We start from the raw sequence: 23627 nt of genomic DNA, 5'->3' as shown, positions 1-23627 counted from the left end.
GGAGGCTGAGGGAGGAAGATCACTTGAGCCCAGGAGCTTGAGAGCAGCCTGAGCAACATAGCAAGACTCCCATCTTTAAATAAATAAAATAAAATAATGAAAGGATTTGAACAGACATTTCTCCGAAGAAGATATATAAATGGTCAGTAATGCACGTGAATTACCTAGGTTAATCATCCTTAGTTAACCTGGGTTAACCATCCTTAGTCATGATAGAAACTCAAACCAAACTACAATGAGATGGCACTTCACATCCATTAGGATGGTTATAAGAAAAAATGTAGGTAATATCAAGTGTTGCTGAGGATGCAGAGAAACAGAAACCAACAAACACTGTTGTTGATAAACTTTTGATAGGTTTGGCAGATTCTCAACATGTTAGAGTTTCTGTTGATCCAGCAATTCAATTCCTCGGTCTCCACCTAAAGAACTGAAAGCATATGTCCACACACACACAAAAAAAGCCTGTATATGAATGTTCACTTCGCTATTACTGATAGCAGTCCCAAAGTGCAAACAACCTAAATGTGTCTCAATTAGTGGATAAATAAAATGTATACATCCAAGTAATGAAATACTATTTGGCAATAAAAAGGAATAAATTACTGATACATACTACAGTAGATGAATCTCAAAAAAATTCTGCTAAATGAAAGTCAGACACAAAGACCACATATTATATAATTCAATTTATACGATATGTCCAGAATAGGCAAATTCACAGAGACAGATTAGTGGTTATCAGAGACAATGGTGGGGGTGTAGACAGAAAATGGAGACTGACTGATCAAGGGCGCATGGTTTCTTCATGGGGTGATGGAAAAATTCTAAAATTAGATTGTGAAGATGGTTGCACAACTCCATAAGTATACTAAAGACCATTGAATGGTACCCTTAAATCAGGTGAATTTTATGGTATGTAAATCATATCTCTATAAAGCTATTTTTAAAAAGAAAGCAAGCAGCACATGAGAGATTTCTGGGGTGCTTACAGATAATATGACTTTTTTTTTTTAACCAAGGTTAAACTGGTGTTCATTTTCTAAGTGTTCTTCATTTATGTTTTCTGAACTGCTCTGTATGTTATATTCCACAATAAAAATAATGGGGAAACTGGTGTTTTAGATATGCCTTTTCAAAGTATATTCGCTCCTCACGTATTCTGATGTACAACTGTAAGTAAAGTTTGACCTCTCAAGAGAGAGCAGCCCATTCCTGCAACCAGCTATAATCAACTATAATCAAGCAATAATCTGCTATAATTAAGGAAGGTCCTACTGCAAACAGGTTTGACTTTCAAGTCAGCCAAACTTCCTCTATGAGGGCCTTCCAGTGACAAGTTCTGGAAGTTTTGAGTTATATTTTAATAAGAGAAGTGCTTCCTGTACACAATGCATGAGTAATAATGATGATTGTAATAATCAGATTACACTTAAAGAGCAAAATACTAAAGAAAAAGTCATTGTAAATTTCATATTTTTCATTCTCTCATTGACTTTTTAAAACATCTTGTTTGGAAGTAATCACAGACTCACAGAAATTTGCAAAAATACTCCAGAGTCCCCTGTACCCTTCAGTTAGCTTCCCCAGTGGTGATCTCTTATGTAACCGTATTACTGTATTACAATATCAAAACCAGGAAATTGACATTGGTACAATACTGTTAACTACAGCACAGACTTTATTCTCACATCACCAGTTTTCACAGGCATCTATTTGCCTGTGTGTGTGTATACAGTTCTATGAAATTTTATTCTGTGTTTAATTTGTGTAGCCATCACTACTCTCACGTAACTCAGTCCAGGTAAGCTTGCTAAGGGTGGAAGTCGGCCTCCCTGCTCCACTGGGCCCTGCCTGCCCCAGACCCAGCTGGTCCCACCTGCCCTTCAGTCTAATGCCTGTCCAGCCCTCTGACCACCTGGAATGGAATGAGTCTGTGCGCTCCCTCCAGATAAGTGTGCGGGGCCTTCCTGTGCTGGCGCCTGTGACCAAGGCCATGGACAATGACACTTACCCCCTGGCTGCCTTCTAGAGGACGCCAGGTAGGATTCGATACCCAGTAGCAGTCATTGCTGACCTGGACACAGGTCAAGAGGAAAACACCTGGTTCAGTTACCTGAAAAGGGGCTACCCAACCCTATCAGACAGCAGGGACAGGGTGGTGGTGAAATGAGACAAAGAACACTGCATCCTCGAGTCCCACCTGGCGGAAAGTGGAGAGCGGCATGGAGCTCTCGGATCTGAATGTCTCTGGTGGGGAACTACTCTGTGGACGATGGGAGAGGGGTGACCTATCAGATGGAAGGCAGCAAGGCCGTGTCCTGGGTAATTCTCTCCGAAGGCGATGGGGCAGTGGAGAAGGGGTTCATGGCAGTAGAGGGCCACCGTCTGTAGGAGGGTGGCCTGGGCAAGGAGGGGGCATAGTAACTGAAAACGTGGAATGGGTGAGAGTGGCAGGCCACAAGGGCAGCGTGGACCACAAGAACAGGTTGTGTAGCTGCAACATTCCCAGGGCCGCCACGGAAATTCAACTATCAGGCTGCCTCACCCCTAGTCCGCCTGCTGGAGAGCGCTACTGCGCTGGTCCTGTCCCCAGCACTGCAGCTAGGACTCCTGAGTGCCACCCAGGACTTTGGTGTTACATTTCCGTCAGCCACATGGGGGAGGTGGGCTGCGCGCACATTCAAGTTCATTCTTCAAGTTCATCCCCAAGTCCAAAGAGGACAGCGGCCAAATCGCCACCTGTATCATGGTCTTTCTCCCTCGACAGACTAGTCCTTCTGCCGGGCACCAAAATCCGAAGTGTAAAGTACGAAGGAACAAAATGTATTTAAATTTTTAAAATTAAAACATTAAGCAAGGCTGAGGGGTGGGCAGTTTTTAGCTACACTGGAACTCACATTTTAAAAATGCCAAAGGACTGCACTTTTGTTTTGTTTTGTTTTGTTTTTGGAACGATCAGGTGTATGCCTGGTTTAGAGATCTCCAAAACAGGGAGTTCAGTCCCAGGCTGAGAAAAGGGGCAGAGGTTCAGGAACCTCGAGGTTGCCCTGGCCAGAATGTTTCTCTGTGCTGCCGGCTGGTGGTAAAACTGATCACTGCAGGCATCTTCATAGGGGGTCTACTTTTTGAATTGGTCATGTGCTTTCGTCCATCTGAACTCCCTTTCTTCTCTTTACCTTTGTTCTTTTGTTCAAGAAGTATTCCTGGAGCTCCTACTATGTGTGAAGCACTGTGCCCCACCCTGGAAATACAAGGAATATGAGGAGGACCTGACTGCTAGGAACTCCCAGGCCACCGCCTTTTCTTCCTATGTTATGAGCCTTGGACTTTGTGTCCACCTCGCCAGATCCTTGGAAAAGAAAATGTTTATATTGCAGGACACTGTAGGGCTGTGGGCAAGGGCAGGCCCCTGCGGGGGACACATTTACCCATACCTACCACAGGAAAGAGCTCAAGCCTATCTGTTTTTTCCCACGCTTCAGATGAAACCATCTCCACCTCATATGGCCAGTGACTGTTTTCTTTCTTCAGGAAACTTCTATGGCTGGGTAGCACTTTGAAGTTTTAATTATTAACCTATTTTAATAAAAGTAAATTCCTTTCTTAGAATTACTAAATCTTGGCTGGGTGCAGTGGCTCACGCCTGTAATCTCAGCACTTTGGGAGGCCAAGGCGGGCGGATCACGAGGTCAGGGGATCGAGACCATCCTGGCTAACATGGTGAAACCCCGTCTCTACTAAAAAAAAAAAACAAAAAAATTAGCCAGGCGTGGTGGCGGGCACCTGTAGTCCCAGCTACTTGGGAGGCTTCAGCCTATATTGACTAGATCATTCTTTCATGCATCCCCACTCACCACAAAACCCACAGTACTACCTCACTCAGGCCATAATACTTGAACCATGCCTTTTACTTAAATCCGGAAACTGGCCTTAGGAGATAACCAAGGTTTTTGAGTATCCCACATAGGTAAGGAATGTTGAGCCACTGATTTACACTGTTGTTACAGCCAGCCAGATCACCAGGTTGCCTATTACTGAAGATAACCACTGTAACCAGATATGCTGACTGGTTACCCTTCACACTTGCCCAACCCATCCTGCCTACCCTACCCCTGAAGTCAATTCCCACGCTTTGCCCAATTAAAAAAAAAAAAAAAAAAAAAAAAAAAAAAAGCCCTACTGGCTTCAGTCAGGGAATTCTCTTTCTCTCTTGTGCTGCCTCTCATGTCCAGGTATAAGATAAGTTCCAATAAAGACTTGTCTGGGGAAACTTTCAGCCTCATGCCAATTTCTGTGCATTAACAGCCCAAGAACCCAGAGTTGGTACCATTTCTAGCAACTGTTAGAAACTGTCATGCCTTTCAAGACTTTTGTGAATGACTTGAATTTTTTATTTCCTGACTCCAAGGGGACCCTAGTTTCAACAGGCCTACTGTTTTTTTATGTTGTTGTTGTTGTTTTGTTTTCCTGACTCCAGTGGGACCCTAGTTTCCAACAGGCCTATTGTTGATCCTTGACCCTGGGGCTCCTTTATTCTGGACATAGTCTGTGAATGAGGCCTGTCATTTCCCTGGAGTTTCTTTCCATGGCCTTTATTTCTCCTCTTTTCAATGGGAATTTTGCAACCCCTACTCCATGGAAATGTCACACTAACTTTGGCTTGTCATTTGGCTCCTGCTGTCTTTTCTGGACACTCCAAGGGAAAGGCAGAGTTGGGTTTGAGACAGTTGGGTTTGAGAGTTGGCATGACCACAGCTGAGAAAAGACATTTCCTTTAGTCACAGTGCTCCTCCCCACGGCAGCTACCTCACCCCAACCCCCACAAGATAGTGTAGGGCATGCAGTAGGCAGGAGGACCACAGACTCTGACTGTCCCCATGCTGGTCCCAGTGGACTCTGTGGGCTCTGGCTGTGCCTGTGCTTGACCTTCACAGACCTCTTCCCCTTTGAAACACAGCTGTGAGGAGGGAAGCCAGGAAGGACGCCTCTCACACAGTGGTGGTCTGTTTCTTCCATTACAAAATAAGCAGCAGAAAAAGTGAAGGCAGGCTCCTGAATGTGACACATTTCTCAAGAACTCAGATCTCACCAGGCATAGCCTGCAAGACCCAAGTCTGTTCTAACTTTGTCTGGCTGGGCTCTCTGATCCTCCTCCTCAATCATTGTCCAAGATGTTCAGACTCTGTCATTTCAAAAATACAGAGAGATAACATCAGGAAGGCTGGAGCATGTGGGACAGTCACTAAATTGAGACCTTTCTGTTGTGTTAATATCAGCATCTGAGTCACAGCCCAGGTGCCTGGAAGTAGCATTTTCATACAGTCAGTGGGTTTCAAATACTTTAAGGCAAACCTTTTTTCTTTCCCTCTGTATTCACTACAGTCAGCATAATGATTGTGTTTGTTCCCTACTGGATCCATTTGTTTTATAAAGTGTCTGACAGGAATGTGAAGAACAAAATGATACATAATTCTTGTAGGATGTGGTGGCGCACACCTGTAGTACCAGCTACAGCTTGGGTGGCTTAGGGAGGAGGATCATTTAAGGCCCAGATTTCAAAGTTGCAGTGAACTGTGATTGCACCACTGCACTGCAGCCTGGCTGACAAAGTGAGACTCCATCTCAAAAAACAAACAAAATGACATATAACTCTTCTATCACCACCAAGAAACTTCCTCAGTGAAGCTCCCAAGGACTACCCTTTATAGTCACATCCCCACTGTTCATACCCTTTGGCAACCACTGATTTGCCAGCTATCTTATAATATTGTCATTTCATGAATGGTATGTAGAAGGAATCTACATTACATTGCTTTTTTAAACCGTCCAAACCTTTTTTTTTTTTCTTTTTTTTTTTTTTTTAAAGCATTTCAGCCCCAAAGACCCTCCAGCTAGTTCTCTTTCTCCCTTCGTTTATAGCCAGGTATACTTTTTGTGGTTGTTGTTTCGGCACACCTAATAGCTTACTAGTTTTCTTCCTACATTTTCAGTCCTTTTTTGTTTGCTTTGTAGATGGATCCTTCCTCTATCTGGCCATTAAATATTGTAGCTCCTCAAGGCTCAGTTCTACAACCTCTTCATTTGACAGTTTTTCCCTAGAGAGTCTCCTCCATACTCTTGGCTTCAATTATCTCCTGAGCACAAATGACTCTCAAACACATATATGAGTAGACCTTGAGCCACAAAGTTGTATCTGTATAGCTAACTACCTTTTGTACATATGTATTTGGATGTCTTAAAGACACCTGAAACTTAGCATATCCAAAATTCAGCTCAGTGCATCTCACTCATTCTCATCCTTCAAATGTACTTCATGATAACCTGTTATCTTCAACAACTCCCTTTTGTCTCCCTACCCTATAGCTAAGTCAAATCCATTAATCTTACCTCTTAAATCTCTCTCACGACCATCCTCCCTGTCACCCTAATCTAAGCCATTCCCATAGCCCTCTGGGCCACTGCCATAGACCCCTAACTGGTCACCCTAAATTCACTCTTTCTCTAAGTTGTTCTTTCCACGATGACCAAGAATAACATAGTTACTTAATTTTAAATTTTTGTGAGTACATAGATGTGTGTAACTGTGGGGTATATGAGATGTTTTAACACAGGCATGCAATGCTTAATAATCACATCATGGAGAATGAGGCAGAATAACATAGATTAAATGGAAATTTAAAATAATTCCACCCTATCAACCTTTTTTTTCACTTGTCTCCTGTCACTGTTCCTAGGAGAAAGAGCAAAATTCCTAACATGCCTAGGAGGTGATACATATATAATGACCCCTATGTACTTCTTCCAGCTTATTTTGTACTATGTTCTTCCTCCTAATGACATCTGGCCTTCTTTCATTTCCTCAGTGTACAACCCTATACTCAGAATATTCTCTTTTGATCCCTTCCTCACAGACTTAACTCTCCTTATTGTTATGGGAAGTCAGGGACCCTAAACGGAGGGACCGGCTGGAGCTGTGGCACAGGAACATAAAATTGTGAAGATTTATGAACATTTATCAGTTCCCAAATAATACTTTTATAATTTCTTATGCCTATCTTTACTTTAATCTCTTAATCCTGTTATCTTCGTAAGCTGAGGATGTACGTCACCTCAGGACCTCTGTAATGATTGTGTTAACTGTACAAATTGACGTGTGTTTGAACAATATGAAATCAATGTACCTTTAAAAAGAACAGAATAATAAATAATAGTGATTTTTATGAAACAAGGGAAGACAACCATAAGGTCTGACTGCCTGCGGGGTCAGGCAAAAAGAGCCATATTTTTCTTCTTGCAGAGAGCCTATAAACAAACGTGCAAGTTGGAAAGATATTGCTAAATTCTTTTCCTAGCAAGGAATATTAATATTAATACCCTGGGAAAATAATGTGTTCCTGGCGGGAAGTCTATAAACAGCTGCTCTGGGAATGTCTGTCTTGTGCAGTTGAGATAAAGACTGAAATACGTCCTGGTCTCCTGCAGAACCCTCAGGCTTACTAGGGTTGGGAAAATTCATCCCTGGTAAATTTGTGATCAGACCAGTTCTCTGCTCTCAAACCCTGTTTTCTGTTGTTTAAGATGTTTATCAAGACAATACTACTGAACATAGACCATAGATCTTTATTGGACCCTTATCAGTGGTTCTGTTTTTGCCCTTTGCCCTGTTCCCCTCAGAAGCACTTGATCTTTGTTGGACCCTTATTGGTGGTTCTGCTTTTTGCTCTTTGAAGCCTGTGATCTGTGTACCTACTCTCTGTTCTTACACTCCCTCCCCTTTTGAAACCCTCCATAAAAACTTGCTGGTCTGAGACTCAGGCGGGCATCACAGTCCTACCAATATGTGATGTCACCCCTGGCGGCCCAGCTGTAAAATTCCTCTGTTTGTACTGTCTCTTTATTTCTCAGCCAGCTGATGCTTATGGAAAATAGAAAGAAACTATGTTGAAATATTGGGGGCAGGTTCCCCCAGTACCTTATACTTTAGGTCTCAGTTCAATCAGTAGCCCCACTGGGAATTCCCTGACTCCCCATATAAGGTCAAATCCCACTGTGATACAGCCTCACAGCACTACGTCTTTTTCTTTCACATCACTTATCAAACTGATCATTTCATTTTTGTCTTTTTTTTTTTTTTTTTTTTGAGATGGAGTCTCACTCTGTCCCCCAGGCTGGAGTGCAGTGGCGCAGTGTCAGCTCACTGCCACCTCCGCCTCCCAGGTTCACGCCATTCTCCTGCCTCAGCCTGCCGAGTAGCTGGGACTACAGGTGCCCACCACCATGCCTGGCTATATATATATATATATATTTTTTTTTTTTTTTTAATTTTTAGTAGAGACGGGGTTTCACCATGTTAGCCAGGATGGTCTCAATCTCCTGACCTCATGATCCACCCGCCTTGGCCTCCCAAAGTGCTGGGATTACAGGCGTGAGCCACCACGCCTGGCCAATAATTTCATTTTTAATTATGAGGTTGGTTGATTAATATCTGTGTCCCTCAGAAAACTGTAAGCCATGCAGGGGAAGGAACCATGTTTGTGTTAGGGTTCTGTTGCAACCCCATAGCCTAGCACGCATGAGGATTTCAACAAATATTTGTTGAGAGAATAAATCAGCATTGAAACTAATGGCCCACAACAGCCATTCTTACAACCCTTTTTATAAACCTGAGATTTAAACATGTCACCATTCCTAAAATATCTTTAGAATGGCTTTATATTTACTTGAGAACTAGAATTTAGCAAAGTGTTATAATAGTATGTGTTTAATTAAATATACTACAGAAAGCACCCCCCCTTTATGACTAGGTAGTGGTCTAAATGTTTATTTTATACTGCACTTGATATTTTCCCATAAAAACAAGTTGCAAATGGCAAGTAAGTTCTAACCAGCCCACAAAAATCTTACTTACCCCATGAAGTAGTCAACACTGTATTGACTGGAGCTTTAAGACTGACTGAACTTTTGATCCATGAATTCAGTGTACCATTTAGTCCACAGCACCCCTCAAGTTCAAACCCTGAGTCTCCCATGCCTTTTCAGCCCCAATCCTTTAGTATCTCTCTGGATCCCAAAGCTTTCTGAGACCTGAGCAAAGCAGTAAGTAATGTCTTGACAGAAGGAAAGCTCCAAAAACAAGATCTGCTAGCGGCCAGAGAAAAAAATAAGGGAAGTATACAGAAAAGGCAGTGTTGCTGATAAGGGTGTTGGGTAAAGTGGACAGGGTTGCAAAGAGGGCTCAAGTAGATAGAATATAAAGGGCAAGCAGGGTGCGATACAAGCAAGTTCTATACCCAAGTAACTGGGTGAATTGTAAATCAGGTGTTCCGAAGATGGCAAATACTATATATTCGAAAATTGTTTTAACATCATAAATCCTTCCCCATCCCCCAGCAAGAACTCTCAATTCTTATACCTAGTCACAGAAGATGAAAAGACAAACCATCAAAAATAAATATCCTAAATTCAGTAGAAAAACAATGCACACCATACCTTTGTTCCATTCCGAGTAGGCAGGGGCCAAACAGCACAAGAGCAGCTCCTCAGAGATAGCTGAAATGGAGTGAGGTTGAAATATCCTTTTAAATAATGTTTAAAACTTCTAGAAAGGCTGCAGCCTGAACAATTCAATTTGCTTGGTAACAAATTTAATCAGATTTTATTGTAGCCAGAAAACCTTTCCAAAAGCAATTACGAGAGCACAGCAGGCAAGAGCACAGCAGGCGAGTCAGACTTCTGGTGACATGAACCCTCGGCCTGCTGATATGAATTTCAGTTGTCTTCATATATCTGCCAACCTTTCTATTACCCTTCCAGCTCCACCCATAGAGCCTAGCAAGTGGATGGTGCACTTTAGATAAACTCCGAATTCCCCACCAGCACAGGAGTATGAAGTGTGTGTGCGTATGTGTGTTCATACATGTGTGCCTGAATGCACATGTATGTTTTGCAGACACATGAATGTGGTGCATGAGGAGAAAATATTAAGGATAACTTAATATATCACTCACTAATTTTATGTATCCTTCTGTGAGTCATCCTGTCACAAAAACGGATTTTGGTTTTCTTTGTAATATAATAAGAATTGCTTTATTATAAAAGAAAAGACCTCTGTATAGTATTTCCCACTGGGGCGTACAGTTTAGGTCTGGCCTCTGTTCCTTTCTGATCCCTACCCTCCCCTGACTGTACTTCTGTCTTCTCAACCCTGAGGGCTCAGACTAGTGGCCCAAGTCTAAATCTCTTGAGACATCTGTATGCCTCTTGGTTTATTTTCCCCAGTTTGATAAACATCCTGTCTTGTCCAGTCACTGTTTCAGCTCTAGCAAGCAGGTGTTCTGTGGTTCTTTCAACAAACACAATACAGTGAAGAACTAGCTGGCATTGTGCCTGCCCATGTATTTTCAAAAACTCACCTTAAGTTCTCCCCACTTCATTAAAATCAATTCTTCCTTTTCCCACTGAGTGCACTCTCTCCTGAATCCCTGGAGAATTCTGTGCCTCAAAATCTGTGCTTAAAAAAAAAAAAAAAAAAAGACAGCAACACTAAATTCTCTTTCATGTTAGTCTCCTCTCTCCAACTAGACTGTAAGTTTCCGAAGCACTGGCAACGTGACTTTGAACTTGTATTTGCCACAACGTTTAAAATGGTGTGTAGGAAACAACTGAACAAATTCTCAGGAAAGAGCAAGAGGACAGTTGTAACCACATCTATTCTAGTTGGAGAAATGTCTGGTAGTAGGATAAAGGAAGAAAAGACTGCTATGTGAAGCAATTCTTCTAAGTAACACCTGCCCTCAAAAGTATTCTTTTCCTCTCCAAATCAAGAAGGTCTCTCAAATTCTTCCTTCCCTAGTTCTAGACGACATCACATGACATTTTTTAAAGCGAGGTATAACTTACATACAGTAACATGCACTAATCTTGAATGTATAGCTCTATGACCTTTTTACACAGGTATACATTCATGTAACTACCTCCCACATCAAGATATAGAACATTTCTAGGACTCCAGCTAACTCCTTCCCAATCAACATCCACTCAATTGATAGCCACTCCTCTAATCTGTATCACCATAGACTGGTTATACCTACTCTTAAATTTTGTATAGATGAAATCATATGCTCTTTTGTATCTGGCCTTTCTCCTACCATTATGATTGTGGGATTTTCCATATTGTAAACATATTTCATGTTATGTGCATATTTTATTGCTGGAGGGTGCATATTTATTGCATGTTAAATAAATTCTACATAAGTCTCACATAGGAAAAGAAAGCAGGAAACCACCAGAAAGAACTGAACCCTGACATGCACAATTGCTTAGGGAACCCACAGGAGTTGCCAATGTTGAGCAAAATAGACCTCTGATTAGAAATAAAAGCCATCCATTTTCTCTTATACAAGAAACATTAGACACATGGGGAAAATTAGCTGCCAGAAATAATCACAAACTGAACAATTAGGGCAAAGATACCTTTCCGCAAGATAGATATAGTAAAGAAAACAAGGAAGAATTTTCAGAGAAAGAAATTTAATGCATCAAGGCATAAAAAGGGATTATAAGAGCAGGAACCTGAATTCTCTGAAGGGGAGAACAGGTGTGGTAACATCTTTTTGACTTAAATATCAGATAGAAACAAAGAGAACTTTAGAATTCAGGTAAAGGGAGTTCTGTCTGAAAACAGGAAGATAAAAAAAGGCAGAGAACAGAGGCCCCTTTCTCTTTTTTGATTTCCAACTTTTAAGTTCAGGGGTACATGTGCAGGATGTGCAGGTTTGTTACATAGGTAAACATGTGCCATCGCAGGTTGCTGCACAGACCTTCCCACCACCTAGGTATTAAACCCTGCTAGCATCCATTAGTGACTCTTCCTTTCAACAGAGCAGGAGAGGAGCCCTGTTAGTAAGGTGGTAGGTGACAAATCCCTGGTAATGGGGCAGATGGAGGACTTTTCAAAACACATGAAAGCTCTCTAGAGAGCGGTGACGCTACCCTTTTCACTACCTCAGACTTTTAGCAAAGTGTGCTGAAGAATGCCATCTGGGGAACACAAAGGAAAAAGGTGTGTTCTATGTCTGCACCAGGACAAACTATAAGAACAGACTATAAGAAGAGGTACAATTAGGAAATCGAGGACAAAGAAAATTGGACCTAGGTGGGGACCAAATACAAAACATCCTGGAATTGAAAAGAAAAAAAAAAAAAATCAAAAACACAAGTTAGGGGAGGCATTAAATTTCCCATCAAGAATGGGATGAAGACCCAGACATTTTATTTAAATCTCAAAGGGAGGGGTAATTTTCAGGAAGGTGTCACATAAATGAAAAGGCGTAATGAGAGAACAAAAGGATTTTTCCAATAAAATCATGGGTGCCAAAACGAAAAAACAGTGGAGGCCTTAAGTAGCAGAATCATATGCCAAAAACCAAACCTGGCATCTGTGAAACAGATAACTAGTTTAAGGAATCTCCTAAAAGAGAAGTTATGAAAGAAAATTAAGAAACAGGAAGAATAATATATAACTTCTACGTAACAGAAATTCCAGAAAACAAATGAAGGAATGATCAAGAATAAGTTAACATTTTTCTCAATAGAAGAAAATCTAGATTTCATATTTAAAGAATCTAAGGATTGTTGGGCAGGAATACTGAAAAAAGTCATATTACAGATAATCTGATGAAACTTGTAAATGACAGAAAAGAATCCTACAAGAAATCCTACAAACTTCCAGACCACTCCCCAACCCTCCTCACACTCACTTCTCCCAACAAAAGACACCCCAACCCCTTCACCAAAATCAAGTGTCCACCAAGGGCAAATAAACCAGTGGACATTGCCGTCTCATTTGGAAATGAAGTGCCAGGAGACCCAATGGGGTGATGTTTACAGAATTCTGAGGGAGAATTCTACGGCCAAATGGTGATTCAAGTGTGGCTGTAAAATAAAGGCCTTTTCAGACTTGTAAGGACTCTGAACACACAATTTCCAACTGTGGTCTCAGAAATCAGTTCCACAGCATACTGGTCCTCTCAGCCTCAGAGTCTTTGTTGAATCTCCAGCTAACAGAGAGCTTCATCTCCCAAAGAGGCCCTCCAGCCTTCTCTGGTAAAGGTTTTAGATACTCTCGACCACACAGCACACCTTTTTTCCAGACCTTGAAACAGCGTCCTAATAGAAATCTACCTGAGATAATTGCTCTTCTAGCAATTATCCTTTTTATTCATCTGCCAAGTTTCTTTGTTTCCCTTATTCCTCCTCTCCACTTCTTAACTTTATTCCTCTATGACAATCCAGGAGGTCACAAAGGCCACCAGTGACCTCCACATAGTGAATCCCAAAAAGCCGTGTCAGCCCTTACCTTATTGGTGCTCCTTATCACACTCAGGACTGTGGCTACCTCGTTCTTGAAGCTTTCAGCTCTCCAGATTCTCCTGTGCCTCCAGAGCCCTTTTTGCTTTGTCTTTTTTTTTTTTTTTTTTTCCTTTTCTTCTGCCTGACCTTAGCTATTGCTGTTTTCCAGGCATCCTTGACTCACCATTCTTCTCTTATTACAGAGACTATGTCTGTCTTACTCATTTGTTTCCAAAACCTCCTCGAGTCAAAAGAGGAATTTGCCGGAAGGGTCTGGAGAGATCTCGAAAAACCCAGCATAGAAACCTCAGCCCATCGGGCCTCGTGCAAGGCTGGAGCCTCAAGTTCTAATGTCAGCACTAAAGAAAGACACAAAAAACACTTATCCTCCTCCTTTTCCTGTATCTCCATGGTGTGGGAGAGGAAGGAAGATGAACTAACCTGAATGGCCACAGGCATTCACAGGGTCAAGTGCATCGTGGGCAGGGTCACTGAGCTGAATAGCATCTTCTACTTCTGTGTTCCACCCAGGAGTGGGGGCAGTGAGGGGAGCAGGCCTGGAGTTTTTTAGGCTACTGGTGGGCCTCAGAATCTCCTCTGCAAGCACTTTAGAACATCCAAGTCTCAAAACAGAAATCCATAATGGGCAGTAGAGGACCCCTCTTAAGCCTTTCAAGTCATGTACTGTCTTTTATCAAAGAAGGCTACCCTGGGATTTTTAAGATATTGTGCTGATGAATAAAAATCATTCTTCCCACCCATTCACCACTGAGTCTTTATGTGGGTGCCTGCATTAATTGCTAGAACATAGAGAACTTCCTCCCTAAGTAGCCTTAGTGAAACCTGAATTCATTTTAGGACTGCACTAGATTTTGGAAGTCAAGCACTATACTACCTTCTTTTCGTTGCTCATATCCGGCCAAGAGCCTAGATCAGTGGCACACAGTAAATGTTTAATAAATGCTGATTAGCAAACAAAATCTTAGCATATTCATTTCTTGGAAGTATTAACTAGTTTGCTTTTGTAACACCTTTTAATCTAGCTCTCCTTTGCCATTTTGCCTTCCTGAAAACATCCACAGACCATTTCTGTCTCATTTTCTCATTCCTGGAAGAATATCACCAAAGTATCAGGCAGTTTTAAGTCTTTTCAAATTTCCTGGAAATAAGTATGGAATAATTTTTACCAACCAATATTAATGGCAGTGCAGGAGAAAAATACGAATGCAACATAATTGTTTCATTGAATTTCTTAATTTTTATGTCTGTGCTAAATTTAACAGCAACTGAATGGGGAAAGATTACAGGTCATCTTTTCATCGTTCCATTCATGGCCTGTGCAGATAAGTTGCATCAGATCTGAAGAGAAGTGGACTCAAATGAGTGAGCACTGTTTCTCTTCTTGTGGAGTGCTGCTGTGGGGTTCATCTTTCTTTCCAGACCAAGGAGATAGCCAAGAAGGAGGGAATTCATTGTGGTAGTTCTTGACTTGCATGTTGTACGTTGCTTTTTACCTCTACCATGACTAATTTTAGCCTAGGCCTTTGGATCAGGCATAAACAGCCGAAGTTACTAACCTAACAGGCCAGACAACTTTGCCATTCCATAGTTCTCATTTTAAAAAATCTATCCAAGAAGCCCTACCTCAAGTCAATCCCCAGCTTCCTAAGCTTTCAAGGCCTTCGGTCTATATCCTTAAGGGAACACATTTGTGGAGACCTTCCTACCACAAGTGACACATCAGCCCAGCCAAACACTCAGAGGGCACGTTATTGTGCTAAGTCCTACGGTAAGTGCTAGGGTATAAAATCAAATACGATTTCAGCCTTCACCTTCAGGAGGTTACAGCCCGGTGAGGAGACAGACATCCAGCCAGAAAATGTCAGTAAAATGTCAGCAAATGTGACAAGTGACCAATTCCTCCATCTTAGTTCTAAGCATTCTCCTCTACCCCATAGTCTTGGGAACCTTAAGCTATTGTCTCTTTGTCTCCTGATTCTTAAATCTTTCCTATCTGTTCCTTCCTTTAGCATCTAAATATGTGCAAGCTTCTCCCATTTTAAAAACTGTAAAACTGGCTGGGTGTGGTGGCTCACTCCTGTAATCCCAGCACTTTGGGAGGCCGAGGTGGGTGGATCACAAGGTTAGGAGATCAAGACCATCTTGGCCAACATGGTGAAATCCCATCTCTACTAAAAATACAAAAAAATTAGCCAGGCGTGGCGGCGTGCACCTGTAGTCCCAGCTACTAGGGAGGCTGAGGCAGGAGAATTGCTTGAACCCAGGAGGCGGAGGCTGCAGTGAGCCAAGATCATGCCACTGTACTCCAGCCTGGTGATGGAGTGAGACTCTGCCTCAAAACAAAAAAACAAACACAGAAAAACACCTATAAAACTACAATTCTTTCAATATTACCCTCTAGTATTAACCCCTTCTCTTTACTTTCAGAGCCAAACTTCTGGAAAGAGGTGTATTCTCTCTCCCTCTCTCTCCTCCTCTTCCTTCCATTCACTCCTTAAGCCACACAGTATGGCTTTCACCCGCATCATTCCACCAAAAGTATTCTTCCTGAAGTCAAAAATATCTTCCTGGGTGGGTGTGGTAGCTCACACCTGTAATCCCAGCACTTTGGGAGACCAAGGTGGGCGATCACTTGAGGCCAGGAGTTCGAGACCAGGCTGGCCAACATGGTGAAACCCCATCTCTACTAAAAATACAAGAAATTAGCCAGGCATGGTGGTGCACGCCTGTAGTCCCAGCTACTCGGGAGGCTGAGGCAGGAGAACCACTTGAACCCGGGAGGTAGAGGTTGCAGTGAGCCAAGATCACGCCACTGTACTCCAGTATGGGCAACAGAGCAAGAGTCCGTTTCAAAAAAAAAAATCTTTCCCATCATGATATTCAAATAATGCATTCTAGTGTAGTCAGCCCCTTCCTAGACATCTCAGCTCCATCTGGCACAGTTGATGAAGTCCTCATTTTAAAAACACTCTCCCCTTGGGCTTCATGAAACCATTCTTGACCCTTCTTCCTCCCTCATTCCCCAAATTCCACAAAACACCAAACCCTTTCCCCTTGAAGCAGACGCACTGCCCTAGTCCAAGCCCACATAGCTCTCATCTGAACCACAGCAGGAATGTCCCAACTGAACGTCCTGTGTCTCTTCTTACCACCCTGCCTCCAGCCCACTTGCCACATCACAGCCAAATGAGCTTTATTTAAAATATCAGATTTGATCATATTTCTCTTTAAACTCTTAATGATTTCCAACTTCCATGAGGATAAAGTTCAAAATCCTTAGTATGGCGTGCCATAAGCATCCTGGTCTGATTTGTGCTTACCTCTATGGACTCAGGTCAAATCACCCTCCCCAGCCCTCTCTCTATTCTGGCCAGTGTGATCTTCTCATAGTAAAAAACAAAATATTCCACGGACTTTCTCATTTCAGCTGTTCTCTCAGCTTGGAATGGTTCCCCCCTCCTCATCTTTGCCTGGCTAACTCCTACTCACTACTCAGATTTCAACTTAAATGCCACTTCATCTAGAAATCTAATTCCCAAGGAATTGGTTAAAGCCCAATATGATCCCACAACTTGTATAGCACTGTAGTTCTTCTTAACAGTCAGCACCCCAATTATTACTTATCCAATGTTTATCTTTACCCCTAGACATGACTGAATGAGAGCAGGGACCATGCCTGTCTTGTTCATTGCAATGTCCCCAACACCTGGCATGGGGCATATTTTTAATGAATGAAGAAACGAATTAATACACTGAATGCATTAAGAATAATCAAGAGGGACACCTAAGCCAGTCTATAACAAGAAAATGAAGGCTTAGCATTTTCCAAATCTATAATACTATGATTTCTGGAGGAAGAATGATAGAAAGAGCCAGATGCTTGTAAAGGACAGGTGTATTTACAGGAACAGCAAAGGTGGGTTGAAGGGTTTTTAATGAATGATTGTTATTCTGAAGTGCTATAAAATACAGCAGGATCTAGGGTGTGAACAAAATCTAATAACTCTGGCCAGTAGCATGTTATGAGAGAACATACGTTATATTAGATGAATTTATGTTGCATATGTTTAGCTAAGTAAAGGATACTTAAACAATTGCTTCTAGAATAAGTCATCCGGAATTAGCTCATGGCCATACAACCCGGACCTGAAAGAATCAAGGCCTTATATACACAAGAATTTGACATTTAAAAAAAAAAAAAAGCAGCAGCAATCCATAAAAAACATTAACTCATAAATGTCTACAGCAGAAAGGAACCTTATATTATCCAGCTCAACCCCGCCACACCTCCTGTCATCCCCACCCAGGGGTGTGTAACATGGGAAGCTGAGGCCCTAGGAGGTTAAGTCACTTTCCTCGGGTTACATGTCTACTTTGTGGCTAAACTAGTCGTAGAAATGGGGTCAGCTGGGCACAGTACAGTGGCTCACGCCTGTAATCCTAGCACTTGGGAGGGCTGAGGCAGGCAGATTACGAGGTCAGGAGTTTGAGACCAGCCTGGCCAATGTGGTGAAACCCGTCTCTACTAAAAATACAAAAATTAGCCAGGTGTGGTGGGGTGCACCTGTAGTCCCAGCTACTTGAGAGGCTGAGGCAGAAAAATCACTTGAACCTGGGAAGCAGAGGTTGAGCGGCGATCTCACCACTGCACTCTTGGGTGCACGGCTTGGGTGACAGAGTGAGATTCCATCTCAAAAAAAAGAAAAAAAGAAACCAGGTCTCTATTTCAATGCCTCCTAATTATCTGTGACTTTTTTTTCTTTTTTTAATACTTTAAGTTCTAGAGTACATGTGCACAGTATCTGTGACTTGTGATCCTGTAAACTTCAATGAGACGACTCCAAACCATGGCCTGAGGTGGTGTTCTGGAAACCCTTGCCTTCCTCCAGTCTTGACACCGATTCACTACATAGCATATCCTGTGTGAAGAGAAGCCTGTGGGTGCTGCTAACCTCAACACCTCCCCGCGACCACCCACACTGCTGAGGGGCTTAGGAGTTCATAATGGCAGAAGTGAAGCACTTTGAGTAACTCCTTGAAATGATATCCTGTTCTGTGGCATTAAGCAACATTGCTCTCATCTGTCCTTTGTGATTTCTCAATCTCCTTGCTGTCGTATTTGGGAAATATAAATATTTGGGAATAAACAAACAATATAAATAAATGTTTGAGAAACTTCTCGTGTTATAGAACATTATAGAAAATATACATATTTGTTTTCATCTAGCTAGCTAGCTAGCTATCTTCTGCATCATGATATTCAAATAATGCATTTTAGTCAGCCCCTGCCCGGAAATCTGAGCCCATCTGGCACAGTCGATGATGTTCTCCTTCACAGTTCCTGGTTCATAACTCCCATATCCCTTGTTACAGTCTTTTGTTATAATGCTGGGTGTGTTAGGTCTCAGAGGCAGGCCTCAGGAAATAACCTCTCTCCTGCATTCCTTTTACCTGACCCAAGGCAGGATTCTAATGTTCCCTGTCTTTCTGATTGTGGGTCTTAAGAGTCTCCCCCATGAGGGTTTCGCCTTGTACCCTGGGGGAAGGAATGCTGATGTCATGAAGTTTCCATAAAAATCCAAGAGGACTGGGTTCAGCGAGCTTCCAGATAGCTGGACACACGGAGGCTCCTGGAGGGTGGAGCCCAGGGAGGGCATGGAACTCTGCATTCCTTCTCCTATGCCTCTCCCTACATGTTTCTTCATCTGTATTCTTAGTAATATTCCTTATAATAAACAAGTAAATGTAAGTGTTTCCCTGAATTCTGTGAGCTGCTCTAGAAAATTAATCAAACCCAAAGAGGGAATTCCTGGGAACCTTAACTTCAAGCTAGTTGGTCAGAAGTTTCAGAGGCCCAGACTTGCAATTGGTATAGAGCAGACAGTCTTGGGGACTGAGACCCAACTCATGGGGTCTGACGCCATCTCTAGGTAGATAGTGTAAGAATTGAATTGGAGGACCTTTGGCTGGTGTCCACTGCTTAAAGCGTGGCAACCAACCCCCAACATATTTGGTCATAGAAGTCTTCTGTGTTGATTGTTGTGGTGTGAGAGTGAAGACACAGTTTGAGAGAGTTTCTCCCTACACAGCCACTGATCGCACACTTTAGAATGCCTAAGGTGATGAAGTTTGTGTTATGTACATTTTATGACAATAAAAAATAATTACTCAACAACTTCCAGCTCCAGCCATGATGGAAAGCCCCATTCCTCCTAGATCCTCCCTCTTACAATTTAAAAACATAAAACAAATAAATTAAGATTGAATCCTGAAACATGTTCAAGTAACCCACAGGAAGGTACAAAAAAGAGAGGCAGAGGAACAGGAAATAGAGGAAACAAAAAGAAAAAGTAGGGGGGCAGATATAAGTCCTAACATATCAACAATTCCCTTAAATGTAAGTGGTCTAAATATACGAATTAAAAAACAGAAATTTGCAGAGGGGATAAAAATAAAAACATGTTCCAACAATATGCTATCTATAAGAAATTCACTTCAACTTCAATTACACAGGTGGCTTGAAAGCAAAAGAAAGGGGAAAAGATACACCATGTATTCATTAAACAAAAAAGAGCAAGTCTTGGCTATATTAATATCAATGCAATTAGTAATCCTTGTTTTTAAACCACAACTTTAAAATTTCACTAGAAACATCCTTGAAGAGCCTCTGTGTTTCAAGAATGCTGACATCTGCCAAAGGCTTTGCAGCCCTGTCTCAGACTGGCTCAGTCCACCTAAGGCCAGGTCATGCAGATTTGTCTCCCATTAGATGTGAAGAAACAAAGTGAAAGTCTCCCTTAACCTGCTCTTCTGCCCTCCCCACAAACCAATTAAAATAACAGTGAGTCATTTTTCTACCTTTGTAGTGACAGAATTTTAATGATGAATAATATTGTGTGAGGACTTTGAAAAAAGTATATGCTCATAATACTGATAGGAACAAAAATCGATAGAGTGTTTTTAGCAATTTGACAGTATCTATACACAGATGCTCCTTGACTTACAATAGGTTGTGTTCTGATAAAACTATTGTAAGTTGAAAATAATCTTCAGTCAAAAATGCATTTAATACACCTAACCTACTGAACATCATAGCTTAGCCTAGCTTTAACATGCTCAGAACAACTACACTAGCCTACAGTTAGGCAAAATCATCTAATTTAAAATCTATTTTATAATAAATGTTGAATATATGAGGTAAGAGTATCATACTACTTACCACTAGAGCTCTGGAAAAAGACCAAAATTCAAATTCAAAGCACAGGTTCTATTAAATATGCATCACTTTCACATCATTGTATAAAGTTGAAAAATAATAAGTTGGACCATTGTAAGTCAGGACCATCTGTAATCTATATAATAACTTTTAAATGTGAATATCCTTTGACTCACCAATTCTACTTCTAAAGTATTTCTTTTTCTAAAGAAATACTTTGGCATTTATACAAAAAGATGCCCATTGCAACAAAATATTGGTAACATCAACAGAGGAATGAGCAAATACATTATGGTACATTCTTCTGTGGAATACTATGCAGCAGTTAAAAAGAAAGAAGTAAATTTATAGGTACTACAATGTTAAAGTAAGCAAAATGAAAACCAGGCCTGAAGAATCCTTGAGCAGACAAAACTGGTTATGCCTCATCCTAACCTTGCTTGATTTACAAGCATAAGAGAAACTTGAGCTATATTTTATAAATGCTCAGCCAATCTGAAGTAGCCAATAAACCTATGTAACTAGGGGCTTTCCAAAGGGATAGACCAAATAAGGCTCTCTGTAGGTTTAACTGTAACCAATCAAATATTTTATTTGCTTTACTTCTGTGTTCACCCTATAAAAGCTGCCCTCTTGTGTTCCCTCCATGGAGCTCCTAAGCCACTTCTGGTTTGGAGCTGTCCCATTCATGAATCATTGTTTCCTCAGATAAACTCTAAAATTTTATTGTGCCTCAGTTTACTTTATAACAACCATAAGTAGGGCTTTAGAACACATTTTTATTGATTTATACTGTTTCACTTGTGGTGTATAAAAAATTCCTACTTATAATAATGGTTTAAAATTTCAAATTTATTAGTGCTATAAAATTGCTACACTATTGCTAGTAGTGATATATTATTTCGCTTATCAGCACATGACACCTGGAATAGACTGATTATATTTGAATACCCAGAGCATCTTAGAGTCTAGTACATTATATTTACTCAAAAATTGTTTAATTAATTAATTGATGAAACAGGCTAGCAATTCCAAACTTCCCTCCAACTCCAGTTCTTCCATTCTAACTGGAGAAAAACTATCCTTATATATAAAATGTTCATGACAATACCTATCTCAGAGAGCTGCTATGATGACAAAGTATCCAAAATTGTTGGGGCGAGGGGCATTGTAATTTGGTAGACACATTCCAGGGGCTATTTGTTCTGTTGCTACTCTTCATTGGAAAAAAACTACTTCTCTACAAAATTCAGACTTGCTCTGAGAAGTTTCAGAGAGCTAATTTCAGTGTGTATGAAGGAGGAGGGGCAGGGGGTAAAGGAAAGACAGGTGGAAGCGTCAAACATTAAAACCACTGCTGTAGTTGAGAACAAAGCGGGAGCTGATGGTCGGCACTGAGCATGAGTGCTGGACTTCTTAAAAAAGCAATGGTCATCTTACGGAAGCTCTCACATTTGTTAAATGCTTTAAGCACACACAGTGTATTTGATCCTCACAACCAGGAAACTCTTGAAATGCAGCCTCCAGAGATGTTCTAATCCAGTTCTCTCATCTGACTGTCATTCTTTGATCATGCTTGATGGAAAACTAGATTGCAAACTTTTAAAAATTACTAGGGCAGAGGGAATTTACAAATTTGTAGATTAGTTTCCTGAAGGTGCCATAGCAGATGACCGCATATGGAGTGCCTTAAAAAAGCAATAGAAATTTATTCTCTCACAATTCAAGAGGCCAGAACATGGTATCAAGGTGGCAGCAGGGTGGACTCCTTCCAGAGGCTCTGGGAGAGAACCTGGTTTGGCTTTTCTCCTAGCTTCTGGTGGGTGCTAGAAATCCTCAGCATTCTTTTGCTTATAGATGCATTGCCTTATTCACCTCCATCTTCACATCATCTTTTCTGGTTTTTTTTTTTTTCTTTCCTGTGTCTTCTCCTCTTATATAAGGACACACACTTTGTCATTGGATTTAGGTCCCACCCAGATAATCCAGGGTGATTTCATCCTGAGATTCCTAGCCTAATTATATCTGCAAAGTTCCTTTTCCCAAATAAGGTCAGATTCAGAGGTTCCGGGTGAACATAGCTTTGGGGACGGGGGCACTCAACTCACTACAGCTTGTTTGTATGATTTTGATTTTGGAAGAAAGCTACTAAAGCAGAAATATAAACAACAGAAGTAAATGCAAAAGATAAACTGAATGGAAATAAAAGCTAAACATAGAAAATGGGCAGTTTCATGTGCAGTTTCAAGCTGACAGATTTAAGGAGTCTGTGGTATCTGTTTCAGAACTTTGTGATATCCTTTTAAAGAAGCTGACTCAAGCTTGGAACTAAAATGTTTACCACTTACCAACCAGAGCATACCACCCTCCCAGTGTCTTTTCCTGGAATTTAGGAATTTATGAAAAACAAATTTATATCCTGGAATTTCTAAAAAACAAATATTCATGACTGTAATATACTGAGATATAATTACTTAAGAGGAAAAAGCATAAAGAAGCAATTCAACAGAGTTTGAAGTGTGATCTACTAAATTTAGACTGTTTCCAGTAAGGTGGTGAGCTAAATACATCAACAGATTCTCTTATTTAAAACAACTGAAAAAACAAAACAAAACAAAAAACCTGATGAAAATCTTAAAAGAGCCCATGAAAGTAAGAAAGTAAGGAATTCTCAAATCAGGGACTAAGTGAAGATGAGTCACTGTAGGGAAGCTGTGAGAGGCCTGGAGCCAGCCGTTTGTCAAATGAGAGAAGCGAGGAAGAAGAGATTGAGCTTTGTATTTTATGACCTCAAAGGCACCGAAGACACAGCCCAGGGTCTGCCCACGTTGTGGAGTCTGTTAAAAGAAAGCGAAATTCCCCTCATTGAATCATTACTGGTCAGCAAAATTAAACTGTGTCTAAAAGGAGATCTTCCGCAAAAAAAGTTGGGATCATAATGGGTTAAACCATCTATTTTTAGAAAGAACTAGAAATAAACCCATAATAGTCTCCAACACCTCACCTCTCCCTTCTTACCTCCAGCTCCAAAGAAAAG

At 41.2% G+C, this 23627-nt stretch overlaps 1 protein-coding gene and 1 pseudogene across 3 annotated transcripts in view; one reads left to right on the top strand and one right to left on the bottom strand.

Annotated features, from left to right (window-relative positions):
* Positions 1-23627, bottom strand: part of LOC105482555 (cytidine monophosphate-N-acetylneuraminic acid hydroxylase) — a 353903-nt gene that overhangs the window by 70571 nt on the left and 259705 nt on the right. Inside the window, exons 3-4 of one of the 3 annotated variants that reach the window (XM_071097510.1) lie at positions 10416-10513; positions 9493-9552 (exon numbers count right to left, since the gene is read on the bottom strand). In XM_071097510.1, coding sequence (XP_070953611.1) covers positions 9493-9503 — 11 coding nt within the window. In that variant the 5' untranslated portion in view covers positions 9504-9552; positions 10416-10513. The remainder of the gene's footprint in view (positions 1-9492; positions 9553-10415; positions 10514-23627) is intronic. The other 2 variants (XM_011742717.3, XM_011742720.3) reach the window with 2 other exon arrangements.
* LOC139363102 (soluble calcium-activated nucleotidase 1 pseudogene) lies at positions 1895-2834 on the top strand (annotated as a pseudogene).

The sequence above is a fragment of the Macaca nemestrina genome, chromosome 5 (assembly GCF_043159975.1).
Source record: "Macaca nemestrina isolate mMacNem1 chromosome 5, mMacNem.hap1, whole genome shotgun sequence".
In the NCBI taxonomy this organism is placed as follows: domain Eukaryota; kingdom Metazoa; phylum Chordata; class Mammalia; order Primates; family Cercopithecidae; genus Macaca; species Macaca nemestrina.
Note: the sequence above shows the minus strand (reverse complement) of the source record. Positions and strands in the feature narration are given on the sequence as shown.